The following is a 17,169-nucleotide window of genomic DNA, read 5'->3' as shown; positions in this document are numbered from 1 at the left end:
TACACTACAGGATGTTACATTGTCTCTAAATCTACTTATCTTGGGCCACAGTGAAAATAGATAAAAACCTGAAGTTTTCCATGTTTAAAAGCAGTGTCTGTAAATTACTAGGTCCGGAAGCAAAAACAATTATGCCACACCCTGCTGTGATCTTCCTAAAGCATCAGGCTGGCAATGGATAAAATAAAATGCTGGATTAGAATCTTATGATCTAATCAACATCTCTATCAAAGATAGGCCACTCTAGCATTTTAATAGTAATAACTCCGTTTTAAACATCTTTTTTCCAGGCTGCTGTGAATCACTATCACATTGTTAAAACTCAAACTGTGCAAGGCCAATTTTAGAATACTGTCAAGGTATTCTCAAACAGCAAACCAAGTAAAGGAAGAGGAATAAGAGATTTTAAATCAAATTTAATGACAGAAAATGATACAAGATATGTATTTTTTCAATTTTTAGTGTGCCTTTTAACTTTTCTGTCTGCTGGCTTCTTATCATCTATTGCTGATTCCTGGACAGGTAGCCACTTCAGAGGATTGCGACGGTAAATGGGCCATGGAGGAAGTGTGAGCTGAAACGAAAAATACAAACTTCCTTGACAATGTTTTTGTAAAAGTTTGAGCTTTGCCTATATTAACTTTTAGAGTATATACAAAGCAAAAGAGCAGTGTTTCTGTTTCTAGTAGGGGCGCCATATTTCAAAAAGTAAAAACCAGGGTGTTTTTTTAGGAAGACCCCAAAAACTACAAGAAGTTTTGGGTTTTGGAGCTTTTTAAGGCATTTTTGGTATGATTTAACCCCAGTTTCCAGTTTTCCAGGACATCTGCACAATTTCCAAAAAATAATCCAGGGCGCCATTTTCGAAGGCACATTCCAGGACATGTCCTAGAAAATCAGGGCATATAGCAGTCCTATTCTAGTGCAGTTATTTCAAACATAAGGGGGGGGGGGGAGAGCAGCATAAAGAGCACAAAATAAAACAAGAGTATCAAGCTAATGGTACTGTTGAAGATTTGAATCATGTTAACACATTGTCCTAAAGAAACACATATTTTACTTATTTTGCATGGTATGAGCTTTCCTTACAGCTCCATTCTATCACAAGCTTTGCAGAATTCACTGTTTTGCTACACACACAAAAATAAGTAATATTCTTACCAAGCATGATAAAGCAAATCCAGCCATTACAATGTAAACTGTCCAGCCAAACTGTTCAGTGATGTACCCATAAATAAAGCCAATTACCTGCAAGAAACAATAGGTCAATGAGAAATCCACGTCACTCTCCAAACCCAGAATGGAGAGAATTTTAAATGAGCATTTTAGCAAACATTTTAACTCATTTAGGGGGTTAATATAGGGAATTGATAGCAGCAGAACATTGGGCACTTAGCTGTCATTCATTTGGACTTGGCCCACTGCAATATTATTATTAATTCAACTTACATACTATAAACATATACAAGATAAATCAATAACTTAACAAGATTAATGTTACTGTGACATACTGACCTAGTTACTCAAGAGCTATTTTTTACAGTACTTAAGACAAAAGGCTGCAGCCCTAAACATACTAAGGCAACTAACCGCAGTAGAACTTAGTTCTGTAGGAACAATCATTAACTTAGCCTCAGTGTGCTACATACAGGCTGCAATCCAAATGAACACAATTGTTGCACTATTGCTATATGTATGCTTTAATTTCAGGTATCATGTATTTATCACCTTCTAACTGTTAAAAGCACAAAAAACAAATACTTTAAAAAATAAGACTAAAATATATGGCATTTTTGTTTACTTATACTTACAGCAGAGAAAAGAATGATTCCCTGAAAAATCTGCTCTGCTAGTTTTTGACCTTTATAGTCCTGTGGGGATGGAAAAAAGATTTGTGAGCACCAGTATTTCCCCCCATGCTGCTTACAGTTTCTGTAATGATGGCATATAGATATAAGAAGATCCTGATTTAGTTTCCTGTGCCATCACTGCCATAGCAGCTTTGTAGGAATATTCATTGTCTTGTTTGCTGTCATATTTCCATGGCTTCACTTTTGTGAATATTCTAGAAAAAATGTCCTAACAACGTGGAAGCATCAGAAAATGTTTCCACACAGTTGGGTGAACGTGTTGTGCTGGCACTGAGATTCTGCATTAAATAGGTGCAGAAGAGTCGTGCGGGAAGCAATTATCCACGTCACAGCAATCAAGGCAAAATCATTCATGGGGCAGCTTCCACATGGCTGCTGTTAGCGTTTTATTATACTTATGTCAAATATGAGGCCCTACTGATCCCCTAAACTCAATATATGCTTTGACTAAACATGCCTAATACACGGACCTCCGGAACGAATTAAGTACTTAACCCGAGGTACCACTGTATTAAGCTCCGACTTCAACCTCAAGACTACAATTCTCAGCACGCTTTAGCTTACTTGGAAGTCAAGGCGCACGGAAATCTAAGGGGCTAGGCTTTTAAGTAAACACGAGATCTCGGTTCAATAGCCCCAAGTGTTTTCAGGCGTTCTGGCTCTTCTCTTTTTCTCCAAGCCCCCAGGGACGAAGAAGAAAAGAGTGCCGGCCCCCCCCCACATCCTATCGCTGGGCATCAAAGTCACCCGCGCTCCGCTTAGGACACGTCTGCTTTATTGTGGCAGGCGGCCAAGCAGCTCCCCCATCCCCACTTCCTGCCCGGCTTGGAAGCGGAGAGGAAAGCTCTCACTAATGGGGCGGGGGGGGGTGTCCGCAGGAGAGTCTCCCCCAAAGCCCCCTCCCTCCCCGCCTGACCCACCATCTGTGTCGGGATGGATCGGAATACGCCGAACATGATGTCGTCTGCCTGCAAGGCCACGTCTTGCGCTCCGCAGCCGTCGCAGACTCTCTCCCGGGGCAAAGGAGGCTCGCTGGTTTCGGGCTGCACCACAGGCGAGGAGGCCGAGTCCGCGCCGGGCAGGCGGGGTTCCTTCGCCAAGCCGGGGGTCCCCTTGCTCTCGGGCAGCAGAAGAGGGTCGCCCTGCGAAGCGGAAGAGCCCAGCGAGCAGGGGGCGGCGGCAAAAGGCGCTTCCGGATCCTCAGACGAGGAGGCTCTGCGCCGTAAGGCGGGGGCCACAGAGCTCACCGGAATTGCCGCTTTCTTGCCCCGCCTCATCCTGCTCGGACTTCCGGGGCGGGAACCGCGTCGCGCAGTTGACCGGTCCCTCAAACGCGCTTAAAAAACCCAACAACCACAACATAAACGCGCCCCGCGCCCCGAACCACCCGCCTCTTGGTCCGGCGACAACCTCTTTATGACAGCGGCAGGCTTTCCGCGGCCTACAGAGCGCTCCGCCGACGCCGCGTCTCCATGGCAACAGACGCGCGAGGACCCCAACATTCCCCACCCGCGCGCGGAGGAGGGGACCTCGAGCGCTCCGAAGGGTCTTAACCGACTGCCTGCCGCGCTTTTTTTCCCCCCGACCGAGGGCAGAACTTGTCGTTTCAGCGCATCGGGTGAATAAGGCTGCCCTGCGCGGCTGCGCCTATTTTGCGCATTTGTTTGTTTTCCGATCAGGCACCGCGTGGGGCAGCTACTTGAGCCGCTGACAACTTTGCGCTGTTGAGTTGGCATTTCTCTCGCGGGTGCCAGACTGCGCGGAGGGAAGCAGGAGCGGGAGGGTCGCTCGCTTTCTGGAGAAGAAGCAGGGAAAGAGGTACGGTAACAACAGTCTCGGCTGCGTCGATCAACCCGTCCGCGCAATCCCGCACGCGCCATCCTTTCTGGCCGTCCACTTTCATGGAGGTGCAGATCCTCTCGGATGCGCCGCTTTTCCGCTGGTGTCTGAGGATTCAGGCTGCTCCCGTTTGGGAGGGTGCAAAATAACTGGTGTGTGAGCCGGGGGGGGCATCACTGGACTGCACCGTGAGAAAGCGAATGGGCAGAATATTATTATTATTATTATTATTATTATTATTATTATTATTATTGCCAATGGGCAGAACCAAGCAGATCGAAGGTTAGAAATAACGAGCGAGACAAAACGAATTAAATGTCAGTTTCTTTAAAAGGTCTGGAAAGGCTGCAGGCCACGCACGTAGGTGACAGAGAACAGCGAACAGCCAACGGAGCGCTGCAAAAGAAGTTGCCTGCCTTTAATTCTTCAGAATAAAATCTCTTTTCAAGCCAAGGGCTACATTCTCTCCTCATGGCTGATCTTCCAGGGTCCATAGAATTACAGAGTTGCAAGGGACCACGGGGGTCATCTAGTCCAACCCCCTGCAATGCAGAGGTCTTTTGCCCAACGTGGGGCTCGAATCCACAACCCTGAGATTCAGGGTCTCCTGCGTTATTGACAGAGCCGTGCATTACATGGAGCATATGTTGAGGGCATATGTTAGAGGTGGATGTGGCTACTGCTAGCCCATGCAAACTCATTCTCATTTGCACACCCTACGCATTTGTACTTGTCTGTTTTGCTGCCTAATGCACACCCATTCACTTGACGTATGGAGGAGGGGGTGAACTTGCAGCTGTGTAGGGAAAGGGCTAACAAAGATTGGCACCAATAGAAGGTGGTTTCAAGGCTAATTGCTGCAGGGTGGTGGTGGTTGCAGTACACAGGGAGGGGAGAGTTAACCCTTCCTTCGCCAGCTGTGATCCTCCATATGTGTATTATGAAGTTCTGGCTACAAACTGGGCAGAGTGGAGGTAGGTAGAGAAGGGTCTACCCTGAATACAAGCACTCAGGCAGTGCTCTGTGAACGCAAAGTCTACACTGCTGTCTCCTACTTGTGAGCTGTACTGGAAGGTGCTGCTTTTCTTACAGGGACCCAGCATTCTCTATTACAGTCATACCTCATGTCACGGATGCTTCAGGTTACGTGTTTTCGGGTTGTGGACCACGGGAAATCCAGAAGTACCGGAACAGGTTACTTCGCCACATGCACAGAAGTGCTAAATTGCACCAGCGGCTGCGCAGATGCGGCGCTTCAGGATGCGAACGCTGCAGGTTGCGGACATGCCTCCGTCATGGATTACGTCCGCAACCCGAGTACAGGGTTTTTCTTACAGGGACCCAGCTCCTCTTTCATCTTCCTGTGATGGAAAGCTCTGGCCGTGCTGAGCCTTCCACGGAGTCCAAATATGGTAGCTCCACTTCATAGCCCTTGAAGGCTTATTGGGTGGCAAGGCTTGTGGGGCAAGCCCTGTGTGACTTCCCCTTTTTGTTTCAGAGACCTCTGCTTCATCACCTGGGGAAAATGTGGACGCCTGGACCCTGGCAACCCATCTCCCCGGCAGTTAGGCTTGCAAACAACCCTGTATGGGGTTTCAAGAATGATTGCACTCTCTGTGTGGATTTTTTATGCTTGAAAACATCCTCCTGTTGACTCCATTGTGAAGTTTTTTCAAGCCTAGTTGCTGTGAATTGAAGGGATGAGGAACAAGGGAGAGGAAGCCTCATGGACTGGCAGTTCCCCAGCCCTGGTCTTGATATCCTTGGATGATAAATCCAAAAAGGGGACCAATTATTTGAGGGATGGTTAAGTTGTATAAAAATGTTCAAGTCTGCTGGACACATATCAATAATTGATGAAGTATGAAATGAATTTATTTATTTATTTGAACCCCACCTTTTTCCCTGACAGGGACTTAAGATGGATTACAGATAGAATTTTGTTGTTTAGTCTTTTAGTCGTGTTCGACTCTTCGTGACCCCATGGACCAGAGCATGCCAGGCAATCCTGTCTTCCACTTCCTACCGCAGTTTGGTCAAACTCATGCTGGTAGCTTCTATCTGTTGTCAAACTCCATGGACAAAGACAACAGATAGAATAGGAATAGCTAAAAACTTTTTTTTATTATTACTAGATTTTAAATTACTAGTTTTACTGTGGAACAACAGATTGATTCTGATTATCAAGAAGTCTGTTTACGGGAATCTTCTTTGACACCTTAAGCAGCTTGCATCTCTTTGCTTTTTCCAAGAGTAGGAGAAGCAGGAGTATAGATGACTAGAAGGCAGGTGGAGCTCAGCTCACATGAAAACTGACAGATTGTTGCTTATGTTTTAAAGAAGACAGTGTAGCGACAAGCAATGAAAATTTCTGACTGTGGAACAAACCACACAGTGAAAATATTCTAGGAGGTGAATGGGTTTAGTAAACCTGGACTGTCTGAATGCCAAGTCATCTGTCCTTAACTGGATTGCAGCCTGCTTTGTAGACAAAAATGCTTTGTATTTGTCTCACTTTGCAAATGGGTGGTTTAGTGAGGGTCTAAGACCTGGGAGAGATGTGGCTTTCAGCACTGCCATTGGTTTTGCCCCTGTGAGCAAACCTATCCCTGTCACTTCAGTTTTTGAATTGCTAAAATTCTAATAATAATAATAATAATAATAATAATAATAATAATAATAATTTATTTCTACCCTGCCCATCTGGCTGGGTTTCCCCAGCCACTCTGGGTGGCTTCCAACAAAAGATTAAAAATACATTAAAATATAGGTTATTAAAAACTTCCCTAAAGAGGACTGCCTTCAGATGTCTTCTAAAAGTCAAATAGTTGTTTATTTCCTTGACATCTGACAGGAGGGCATTCAACAGGGCGGACGCCACCACTGAGAAGGCTCTCTGCCTGGTTCCCTGTAACTTCGCTTCTCGCAGTGAGGGAACCGCTAGAAGGCCCTCGGTGTTGGACCTTAGTTTCCAGGTAGAACGATGGGGGTGGACGCTCCTTCAGATATACTGGACCGAGGCCGTTTAGGGCTTTAAAGGTCAACACCAACACTTTGAATTGTGCTCGGAAACGTACTGGGAGCCAATGTAGGTCTTTCAGGACTGGTGTTATATGGTCTCAGCGGCCACTTCCAGTCACCAGTCTAGCTGCCGCATTCTGTTAGCTTGTGTATAGATGTTAGCTTATTGTGTGGTACTCTTCTAAGGAAAACACATGCAAGTCTACTCTTTTACTCTCCCCATAAATAGCTTTCAGCATATTGGGTAAAAGGTATGAGGTGGCAAAATGCCATGACAAAGATGTATGGGAAATTATATCTGAATATGCTCCTTCTTGTGTGCATGGTGGAATCCTAGGTGGATATTTACTTGAAATCTTTATTCACGACTCAGAACAATACTTTTTATATTTGAATGTGGTACTCTCAGTTATGCCTTTTTGTAAGTTTGCAGAATGATTCTCTGTTGTGTGTTTTTCTTGTAGACATTTGAAGAGGCTCAACACTTCATCCAGAGTGAAAGGAAGAAATGACGTTCAGAAAAGGTATTATTTCCCCAAATGGCACATTTTAAAAATCAGTATACTTGAGTCATACTTGGCCATTATTACTATTCTAATCATGTTTTTCTTTGTTCCCTTTCAGTAAACATTTTCATTTTGGTACTTGCTGTTGTTATATTTTTGCTAGTGTTGCATCACAACATATTGGGTCTCAGCGATCTCTTGAAAAGGGAATTATCAGGTATGGTGTCTTTCTCTTATTTCTATGAGTCTGGGCTTCAGTAATAATGTTTATTTGGGAGGTAACAAATCATTGCGTTGGTGAAATTATGTCCTTCACATAGGTTGTTTTTGTAATATACACTTGCATCTCAGTTATTTCACAGAAATATCAAACCATTTGAAGTGCGGCTATCATGTCAAGAGTAATTTTATTTCTTTATAAAGGTATACTGCTTAATATAGGGGACGCGGGTGGCGCTGTGGGTAAAACCTCAGCGCCTTGGACTTGCCGATCGCATGGTCAGCAGTTTGAATCCCCGTGGCGGGGTGAGCTCCCGTCGTTCGGTCCCAGCTCCTGCCCACCTAGCAGTTCAAAAGCACCTTTAAGTGCAAATAGATAAATAGGTACCGCTTTATAGCTGGAAGGTAAACGGCGTTTCTGTGTGCTGCTCTGGTGCCGGTTCGCCAGAGCAGCTTCGTCACGCTGGCCACGTGACCCGGAAGTGTCTGCTGACAGCGCTGGCTCCCGGCCTCTAGAGTGAGATGAGTGCACAACCCCAGAGTCTGTCAAGACTGGCCCGTATGGGCAGGGGTACCTTTACCTTTACTGCTTAATATAATAAAAAAACCTCTAAGTGATTTACATAAAAACAATAAATAGAACAACATTCGATAACTCAAAATATACCTGTAGGTAGATTAAAATCAAAACATAGCTGCATATCCCAAATAAACTAATCGAGCCATAGAATTTAAGGGTCATCTTACTTGAAAGTAACTTTAATCTCATTGCAATATCATGGTCAATCATTAGGAAGAGATAAAAAGTTTGATTTGAAGGGATAGCTCGCCAGTGATCACCTGGAGATATTAGACTACAGCTCACATTATCCCTGACCTTTAGCCATGGTAACTAGGGCTAATGACAGTTGACATTCAGCTGCATCTGGAGTGCCACAGATTAGCCACCCAATTTAAAGTCTGATAAAATACCCTGCTAATGGAAGTAACTGGAGGAATTAAAGAAATGTGTAAAAATTATATAAGGCGTATCTAGCCAAAATTAAATTCTTCAAAGAGTGCAATTGACTTTGTCCTTGATATTTAACAGGACTTAAGAGTGAGTGACATTAGATTGAGCATGCCCAGAATGATGTTTATATAATAAACCTGTGCACACCATGCCCTTATTCTGCAGATTCAAGTCCATTAGGCCTCCAACCGATAGATTTTATACCTGAGGCACCTCAAAGGTTAACAGAGGACTGGAATGACAAGGAGATTCCTGTGGTGATTACAGCATCTGATGATAGGCTTGGTGGGGTAATTGCAGCTGTGAACAGTATTCAGCAGAACACCAAGTCCAATGTGGCCTTCCATATTGTCACCTTGAATGACACAGTGGACCATCTGAGGTAAAGTATGTTTGAGAAATTTTCTTCCTTGGTTTTCGTTTGCAAAAGGTTTCTAGGCTTAGTAATGATTACTTTGAAGAAGCAAACATACTCCGTCCTCTGTTTTGTAATCCTGTATTCTCTGCAAGAAGCTATAGATAATAAAGTACTGCTTATGTATAGCCAAGCAGAACGTTCATATAGCCAAACTGAAATAGAATTGACCAAGAAGAGATATCTCAGAGAATTACTCTTGCAGATGCTGCTCACTATTACCAGTTTCAGAACTGATTTGCAGGGTATTGAAAACTAAATATTCCTCTTTCACGATCCTCATCTAGCTCCTCTGAAAAATAGAAGTGGTCGTTCAAACAGTGCTTTTTTCTTAAATGTTTAGGGGTATGCATACCCCTGCGTACCCCCAGAAAAAAGCACTGCCTTCAAGTATTTGGGCCCCAAATCATTTTTGGAATTGTAATTTAACATCAATGGTTTGAACTGAGCTGTAAGCTTACGGGCAGCCTGTGGAGATAATGGACCATAGGTGTAATGTGACTCCAACTTGATATGCCACACAGTACAGTGGTACCTCAGGTTAAGTACTTAATTCACTCCGGAGGTCCGTTCTTAACCTGAAACTGTTCTTAACCTGAAGCACCACTTTAGCTAATGGGGCCTCCCGCTGCTGCCACGCCGCCGGAGCACGATTTCTGTTCTTATCCTGAAGCAAAGTTCTTAACCTGAAGCACTATTTCTGGGTTAGCGGAGTGTGTAACCTGAAGCGTATGTAACCCGAGGTACCACTGTAATCTGGCAGTAGCATTTTGTACCAGTTAAAGCTTCTGTACTGTCTTCAACGGTGGCCTCGCGTGAAACAAATTACAGCAGTCTAGATGTGAGATTACAATCACTGGAAAGGCTATCCCAGTCTGTAGCTGGCAAACCAACCTGAGCTGGAAATAGGCACTGCAGCCACCTGTGACATTTTTACTGCTCTCTTCCCTGTACAGATCATGGCTTAGTAAAACTAGTCTGAAAAATGTGAAATACCAAATACTGGATTTTGACCCTCGTATGCTGGATGGAAAAGTGCAGGTTAAGTCTGAAATGCCAGACTCGATTAAACCTGTGAGTACTTGCACTGATTTATATTATTTTAACTTCCTTTTAGGTTGCTGATAATATATACTTAGATATGGCAGTCTTGAAAAATCTGACTTGTAGCTACTGATGCTATTAGAGAAGAACTCAAATAGAAGAACTTGAGAAGAACTTGATTGTATTCATCAAATTAAGTTGGGACGGTTGAAAATTCTACCAGCATCTTAAGTTTCAATAAATTGTTTATTTACTATAAGCTTTGTTAGCAACCAAAATATATTGTTAAGAGAGATTATGGTTATTTGAAACCAGTGTCTGGCATGTCAGATTTTCTTTCTTTTGTTCATTCATTCATTCATTCATTCATCTTCTTCTTCCCTTTTGTTTCTACCTAGCTAACCTTTGCAAGATTCTATCTGCCTACTTGGGTCCCTAATGCAGAAAAGGTCATTTACTTGGATGATGATGTGGTTGTTCAAGGTACTTTTCTTCCTGCAAATACTTTCAGAGATGGAAGCGTCTTTCTGTAGACCTATCCTGTCTCAGGGCGAGGGACAGATTTTAGCCCACCTAAAGAAATGGGATGAAGTCATAGAATTCTAGAGTTGGAAGGCACCTCCAAGGACCATCTAGTCCAACCTCCCTGTAATGCAGGAAACACATTACAGTGGTGCCCCACAAGACGAATGCCTCGCAAGACGGAAAACTCGCTAGACGAAAGAGTTTTCCATTTTGGAGGTGCTTCGCAAAACAAATCTCCTATGGGCTTGCTTCGCAAGACGACAATGTCTTGTGAGTTCCTGCGGGTTTTTCCCCCTCCCCCCCTTTTCCTAAGCCGCTAAGCCGCTTATCAGCTGATCCGATAAGCCGCTAATAGCGCTAATCTGTCAATGGGCTTGCTTCGTAAGACAAAAAAACCACTAGACGAAGAGAATCACAGAACGGATTCTTTTCGTCTTGCGAGGCACCACTGTACGTTAGAATTCCAAGGAAGTTATACTGGTTTTAGGGGAGGCGGGATACAGTATCGCAAAATTAATTAGTGCAGTATCTCCTTAGTGCAATTAAAACTGCTGTTTTAACTTGAAATATGAAATTGACTTATGAACTCTGCACCCTGATTTGAGCTTTCCATGAAATCTGTACTCTTCCTCGGTGGAAGAAGATTGGAAGAAATGTAAAGATTATTTACAGAAATATTGCAAAATTAATGAATGTTAGAATGACGTCAGAATGAAGTTAAATGGTTTAAGCAGCAATGTTTTAAAGGTGTATGTAAAAATGGATTGTTAACAGGTGAGAATTCAAAGTTATAATATATTAAGTTAAAGGATTAAGATAAAAACAAAGAGGGAAAGAAATTGCTGAATTAACTAGCTGAATTGGAATACAAAAAAGGGAGGTGTGAGGAGGTCAGGAAAGCATGGAAATGAAATGTAAGATACGGAAGGAATAATTTGTTTTTAAGTGTTTTTTCAATTTTTTCCCTTTTTCTTTTTCTACTTTGTATTTTGTATGTTTTTTCTCCTTTTTAATATTTTTTCTTGTCTTTTTTACTTTTAACTATGTAATTTTTTTGTTTCTGAAATTTTAATAAATATCATTTAAAAATTAAAAATTACATCTGTACTCTTCCCAGCTTTAGAGACTGAAGTAAGGCTTCTCTAGAGCATGTTGGAATGAATTTGGCATTTTAAGTAGTAACTTATTTGTAGATGAAATGGTTTATATTTGCAAAATATGTATTTAAGCTCCACACTGCTCTTCACTTCTGTGCATACATGAGAATAAAGCCCTGTTTTTAATGAAATGAAGTTCTCAGAGGCAAGACTGTGTCTGGGATCTAAAGAGCTGCTTTAGGCAGGTTTCGGGGTTTTCTTATCAAATGAGATTATTTTGTGTGGCGTATGTCCATATAACCATCATAAACAGAAAGATAACACTTGTTTCCAGTATTTGCAGCTATTGAAAATGATTGTGGGGGGCAGGGGCGGGATGGCAGGCGGGGTTTTAAAATTTGTTTTGAACCGCTATTTCTTTTTTGCTTGGATTGCTTTTTCAGATGATATCTTTGAACTTTACAACACTCCACTGCAACAGGGTCACGCAGCTGCATTCTCAGATGACTGCGACTCTACATCAAATAAGTTTGGAGTTCGTGGAGCAGGAAACCAGGTGCAAATAATTCTAAAAGAAGAAAGCGAATGTTACAGGCCCCAGTTCTTAGAGGTGGCCTCTACCCTTGTGGTTGTGTTTGTTTTGCAGGAGTGCTTTATGCCTTTGGGTTTTCCAAAGCATTGAATGAAGCCAGGTGCCCCCTTTTTACCTGTATTATAGGACTGGGAACCTTAGCTTCTTCCTGGGCATGCTATATATTCCTGGCCCATATCAGTCAGTAGCCTGTATAATTTTCAGGGAATGGTAAATGCCTGTACCTGTCTGCATGGGAAGGCTACAGAATGTGGTGGAGTGGTCTAAGGATACCAGGGACTGTGGTCTTCTTCCTCATGTCCTGAGGAGCCCTGCTTCTCCCTTATCGTAATCCAAAGCAATGCTTTCAACTTCCTGTTCTAAGCACCGAGGAGGAGCAGGTTGTCCTCTCTGGTACAGTGGTGCCTTTCAAGACGAAAAGAATCCGTTCTGTGATTCTCTTCGTCTAGCGGTTTTTTCATCTTGCGAAGCAAGCCCATTGACGGATTAGCGGATTAGCGCTATTAGCGGCTTATCTGCTGATCGGATCAGCTGATAAGCGGCTTAGCGGCTTAGAAAAAGGGGGGGGGAGGAAAAAATCCCCGCAGGAAATCGCAAGACATTTTCGTCTTGTGAAGCAAGCCCATAGGAAATTCGTTTTGCGAAGCACCTCCAAAACGGAAAACTCTTTCGTCTAGCGAGTTTTCCGTCTTGCGAGGCATTTGTCTTGCGGGGCACCACTGTATGCTGAACAGCCAGGGAGAGGAGGCTATCTTTGAGTAAATGTAGATGGTTCCTTACTTCTCAGAATCTGTATGCTGCGTAGGGAGCCTCCATTCCCCGCCCCGCCCCCAATGGGCAATGGAACATAATGGCCATAAGCAAAATGTGGCTGATTCAGAAAGGCGCAGATGGCTTTTTGTATTTAACTCAACTTGCCTCAGTATAGTTATTTTAAGGTATTTGAAATGTAATAGCTAGTAAACAAAAACGAATAAAACTGCTAAATATCATCACATTTTGGTGAAGCTAGCATCTCCATATGGGGTATCTTTTCCTCTGCAAATAGAGGGGTTGGGCAGTGAAACTTTCTGTAGAGAGAGATGTGTGTAACCAGTAAAGATTTCCGGGGATTCTTGTAACTGAAACAGAGACCCGGTTTCTATTAATTTTCAGTACAATTACATTGGATTTCTCGATTATAAAAAAGAAGCAATTCGGAAGCTGTCCATGAAAGCAAGTACCTGCTCTTTCAATCCGGGCGTCTTTGTTGCAAATCTAACTGAATGGAAACGACAAAACATCACTCAGCAACTGGAGAAATGGATGGCGCTTAATGTGGTGTGAGTGTGCCCATATTTCTGCTTAACACTGCCCCCTGGGGGACTGAGCCTCATACAGCATTGTGTGTGCCGGTGGGGATGGAGAGTGATGAACTGCCAGAAGTATTTCTCGGGTCTTTCTACCATGTTGATGATAATCTTTCTCTATGCATGGATCATCTTTGCACTGACACCAGGTTACTTTCTGCATCTACTTCAGCCTACTAGCCCTGAATATATATTGTTTTCAGGTCTGTCATCTTTCAATTAAAATCCCTTCAGCTGCCTTGTTCTTTAACACGCCGCTGCCCCAATTTCAGACCATGAAACCACCTTTATTTCTTTCTACCAACACTGTTACAAAGGTTGTCCTGAACAATCACCGTAACCATCTGCTATTAGGTGGTCCACCCACATTTCTTTCTCAGGCTCTTCCTTCTGCTCCTATTCTGCCTGTTACTTTTTGAGGCTTTTGCGTAGGAAATACTATTCAGTACTCTCGCTACTGAGCTTTTTGAATAGCCAAAGCATGTCACACGCTTTCTGAAATCCTTGTTCCTATTGCCTTGCAAATGTTTTCCTCATATTGCAAGTGGTGGACAATGACTGAGAGAAGGTACATACTCATTTGCAGCTGTGTTTCTTAGCTGGGCTACACCTGCACTCAGATGATTTCTCCATTTATTTTTCTGGCTCATTGCAAAGTATGTCAGTTGCTGTATAGTGCCTAACAGAAGGTTGTAAACAAAATGTTTTATAAGACATTGCACAAAAACAGAAGCGTTCTGTTCTTTAATAGGATGATTAACGATTTGAAAAGAGAAACACTCAATTGGATTAATGAATATTTACCCTATTTAAGAATTGCACTTCTGCCTTTAGCTGGTTAAATTTTCTTTCTTATCCCTGACTAGAGAGGAAATATACAGTCGGACTCTTGCAGGCAGTATCACTACACCCCCTCTGCTCATTGCATTTTACAAGAGACATTCAAACCTTGATCCTATGTGGAATGTGCGCCATCTTGGTAAGTATAATGGAAGAGGATGTGATACCTTTGCCAGACTTAAGCTGGTTGAAGTGGTTGCTTCTGTAGGCCTCATTTTCTTCTTCACAGGACCTTTGAAGTGTGGTAATGAAGATGTGGATTTGTCTGCCCAAAATTCTTTAATTTCTTCCTTTTCCTGTCTCTGAACTCTTTACTACATTTTGAAAAGTTTGACCATGATGTGAAATGGCTCTGGAAACATGGTGTTTGAATATGAATTCAGTGGTCAGTTAAATGTGGACACAGGAAGATTTCTAGATAGAGTGGTACCTCTAGTTGTGGACACAACCTGTTCCGAGCGGTGCTTCTGCGCACACGGTGAAACCCGCAAGTATACACTTCCAGGTTTCCCGCGTTCGCAAACTGAAAAGACGCAACATGAACCTAACGCAACACAAGGTATGACTGTATACTTTGGTGGTGGCTATTCAGGTATCCTTGCTGCATTCTCCCACCCATCCCAGTTGCAATGGGGGTAAGAAAGGATATTTGAAAGATAAATCAGTGTTTTAACAATGGTTGAAAATTAAGAGTCAGCTGCGAACTTTGATTATGTGACTTGCTAGCCTTTAATAGAACCCAGCTAGAGTCTTTTGAGAGAAGACAGAATAGGAATCTAAATCCACTCACGTTTCTTTATTCAATTCAAAGGTTCGAGTGCTGGCAAAAGATACTCTCCACAGTTTGTGAAAGCTGCCAAACTACTCCATTGGAATGGACACTTCAAACCCTGGGGAAGGACCGCATCATACGCAGATGTTTGGGAAAAATGGTACATTCCTGACCCTAGTGGCAAATTCAACTTGATTCGGAGGCACACTGACACTTACGAGGCAAAATAAGATGGAAGTGATACACCCCATATTCTTCTCAGGAACCAGACAAGACCATAGAGTGAAGTTGGTAATGCTACGTCCATTCAGATTGTTTTAAAATGGAGACACACTTAAGTACTTGAAATGCATGCTTAAGAGAGGAAGCCTCTTTAAGCAGAGGAACCTCCACGAAACTAGCATTTTCAACCAGATGGGATATTAAAGAATGACCTTCTAGGGATAAAATGTTTCAGTAGACACTGCACCCAAACTTTATCACAGCTCGTGCTGGGGGAGTGTCTCGTGTTGCACAGCAACTTGATGTACTAAAAAGCTGCTACCACTTTTTACTGTTACTTAACCTGTGAATATAAGCTTTTTGGTGGATCCCTCCTATTGCTTGAAGATCCATTCAGATTCTTACAGCTAATTTGAAGTTTGTGGATTTAAAAAAAAATATCTGCGTTCCAAACACTATTTTTATAGTAAAGTTTCTTTTAATAAAACTACCCATCAACAGTAAAGCAGCCCTTATTTCTTAAAAAATGAAATTTATGATTTGATTTATATTCAGATTTATGGATTGTGTGCAGGCAACTGAAATGTGAATGGTAACTTGTGCTTCACAATATATCACTCCCTCGGTGCCCACCTAGCAGTTCGAAAGCATGTCAAAGTGCAAGTAGATAAATAGGTACCCTTCCGGCGGGAAGGTAAACGGCGTTTCCGTGCGCTGCTCTGGTTCGCCAGAAGTGGCTTAGTCATGTTGGCCACATGACCCGGAAGCTGTATGCCAGCTCCCTCGGCCAATAAAGCGAGATGAGCGCCACAACCCCAGAGTCGGTCACGACTGGACCTAATGGTCAGGGGCCCCTTTACCTTTTAATAAATTAATTGTGCTTGAGTTCCTATCAATTTGGAAGCAAAATCCCACCCTGCAAAAGTTAGTGGTTTTTATGTGTTCAATGAGTTCCTCGCATATGCTGATCCATAAACATTGTACATCTAAAAGGGGGGGAAATGCCCACTGCCACCAAGCTAAGGATCTGTGAGTTTCCAGGACTTGAGGTTGATAGTGAGCCAACAGATACAAAAAAATCTTAACACATTCATATTAAATACAATGGTACCTCAGGTTACAGACTCTGCTAACCCAGAAATAGTACCTCAGGTTAAGAACTTTGCTTCAGGATGAGAACAGAAATTGTGCTCCGGCAGCGCAGGAGGCCCCATTAGCTAAAGTGGTGCTTCAGGTTAAGAACAGACCTCCCTAACAAATTAAGTACTTAACCCGAGGTACCACTGTACTAAACAATAGGAACTTGTGTCATTTTGCTGCTAACTTTAGCAGGTGAGAACAGCCCAAACATAGTGTTTCAACTTCTTGAAAACTGAGCGAGGGCCCATTGGAGTAAAAGGCTGCAAGTATTACGGGACCTGCATCCCTTCTTTGTCCTTGGACCTTTTAAATTTTCTTATTTTTCGAACCTATGGTCTGTATGTGCACATTCTAAGCTTGGAAGCCCATGAGCTTGGTGGTCATGAGCCTGAGACTAAATGATCATCGTTCCTCTGTCATTGGTTCAGTTGTATGTGCAATTACAAGTTATGGCAAGATACTGCTTGCTTCGCTGAATGAAAAAGAACATGGAGGTTTATGAACAGCATTGCTAATTGTATAATGCCTTCCTGGCGGACAAGTTGAATAAAAAACCCTTGCTGCTTTTGTATCTAATTGAAGAAACACACATTTCAGTTAAAAGCATATTAAAACGTGAAGTTTTCTGTGTGTCTGTAGTTTTCTTGATACTAATCCTTTCTCTGTATGCCCTTCCACCTTCTTCTGGACTATTTTGCTGGCCAG

General features: G+C 42.8%; 2 protein-coding genes across 3 annotated transcripts; one reads left to right on the top strand and one right to left on the bottom strand.

Moving 5' to 3' along the window:
- Positions 1 to 396: 396 nt before the first annotated feature.
- On the bottom strand, positions 397 to 3,297 carry SPCS1 (signal peptidase complex subunit 1). The gene is made up of 4 exons (XM_082214653.1): positions 2,792 to 3,297; positions 1,812 to 1,871; positions 1,162 to 1,248; positions 397 to 574 (listed from the first exon to the last, which is right to left on the bottom strand). The coding sequence occupies exons 1-4, from the start codon at positions 3,146 to 3,148 to the stop codon at positions 452 to 454; spliced, it is 627 nt and encodes a 208-aa protein (XP_082070779.1). The 5' UTR covers positions 3,149 to 3,297; the 3' UTR covers positions 397 to 451.
- Positions 3,298 to 3,498: 201 nt separating this feature from the next.
- Positions 3,499 to 17,094, top strand: GLT8D1 (glycosyltransferase 8 domain containing 1). Of its 2 annotated transcripts, none has more exons than XM_082214651.1 (10): positions 3,499 to 3,689; positions 7,196 to 7,255; positions 7,356 to 7,454; positions 8,634 to 8,850; positions 9,840 to 9,957; positions 10,326 to 10,410; positions 11,993 to 12,105; positions 13,297 to 13,463; positions 14,357 to 14,469; positions 15,142 to 17,094. In XM_082214651.1, the coding sequence occupies exons 2-10, from the start codon at positions 7,240 to 7,242 to the stop codon at positions 15,330 to 15,332; spliced, it is 1,119 nt and encodes a 372-aa protein (XP_082070777.1). In that variant the 5' UTR covers positions 3,499 to 3,689; positions 7,196 to 7,239; the 3' UTR covers positions 15,333 to 17,094. The 2 variants fall into 2 exon arrangements, with proteins under 2 accessions (XP_082070777.1, XP_082070778.1); XM_082214652.1 differs by lacking the exon at positions 3,499 to 3,689 and adding an exon at positions 3,891 to 3,914.
- The last annotated feature ends 75 nt before the right edge of the window (positions 17,095 to 17,169 follow it).

Source organism: Podarcis vaucheri (genome assembly GCF_965113315.1).
Source record: "Podarcis vaucheri genome assembly, chromosome: 2".
NCBI lineage: Eukaryota > Metazoa > Chordata > Lepidosauria > Squamata > Lacertidae > Podarcis > Podarcis vaucheri.
Note: the sequence above shows the minus strand (reverse complement) of the source record. Positions and strands in the feature narration are given on the sequence as shown.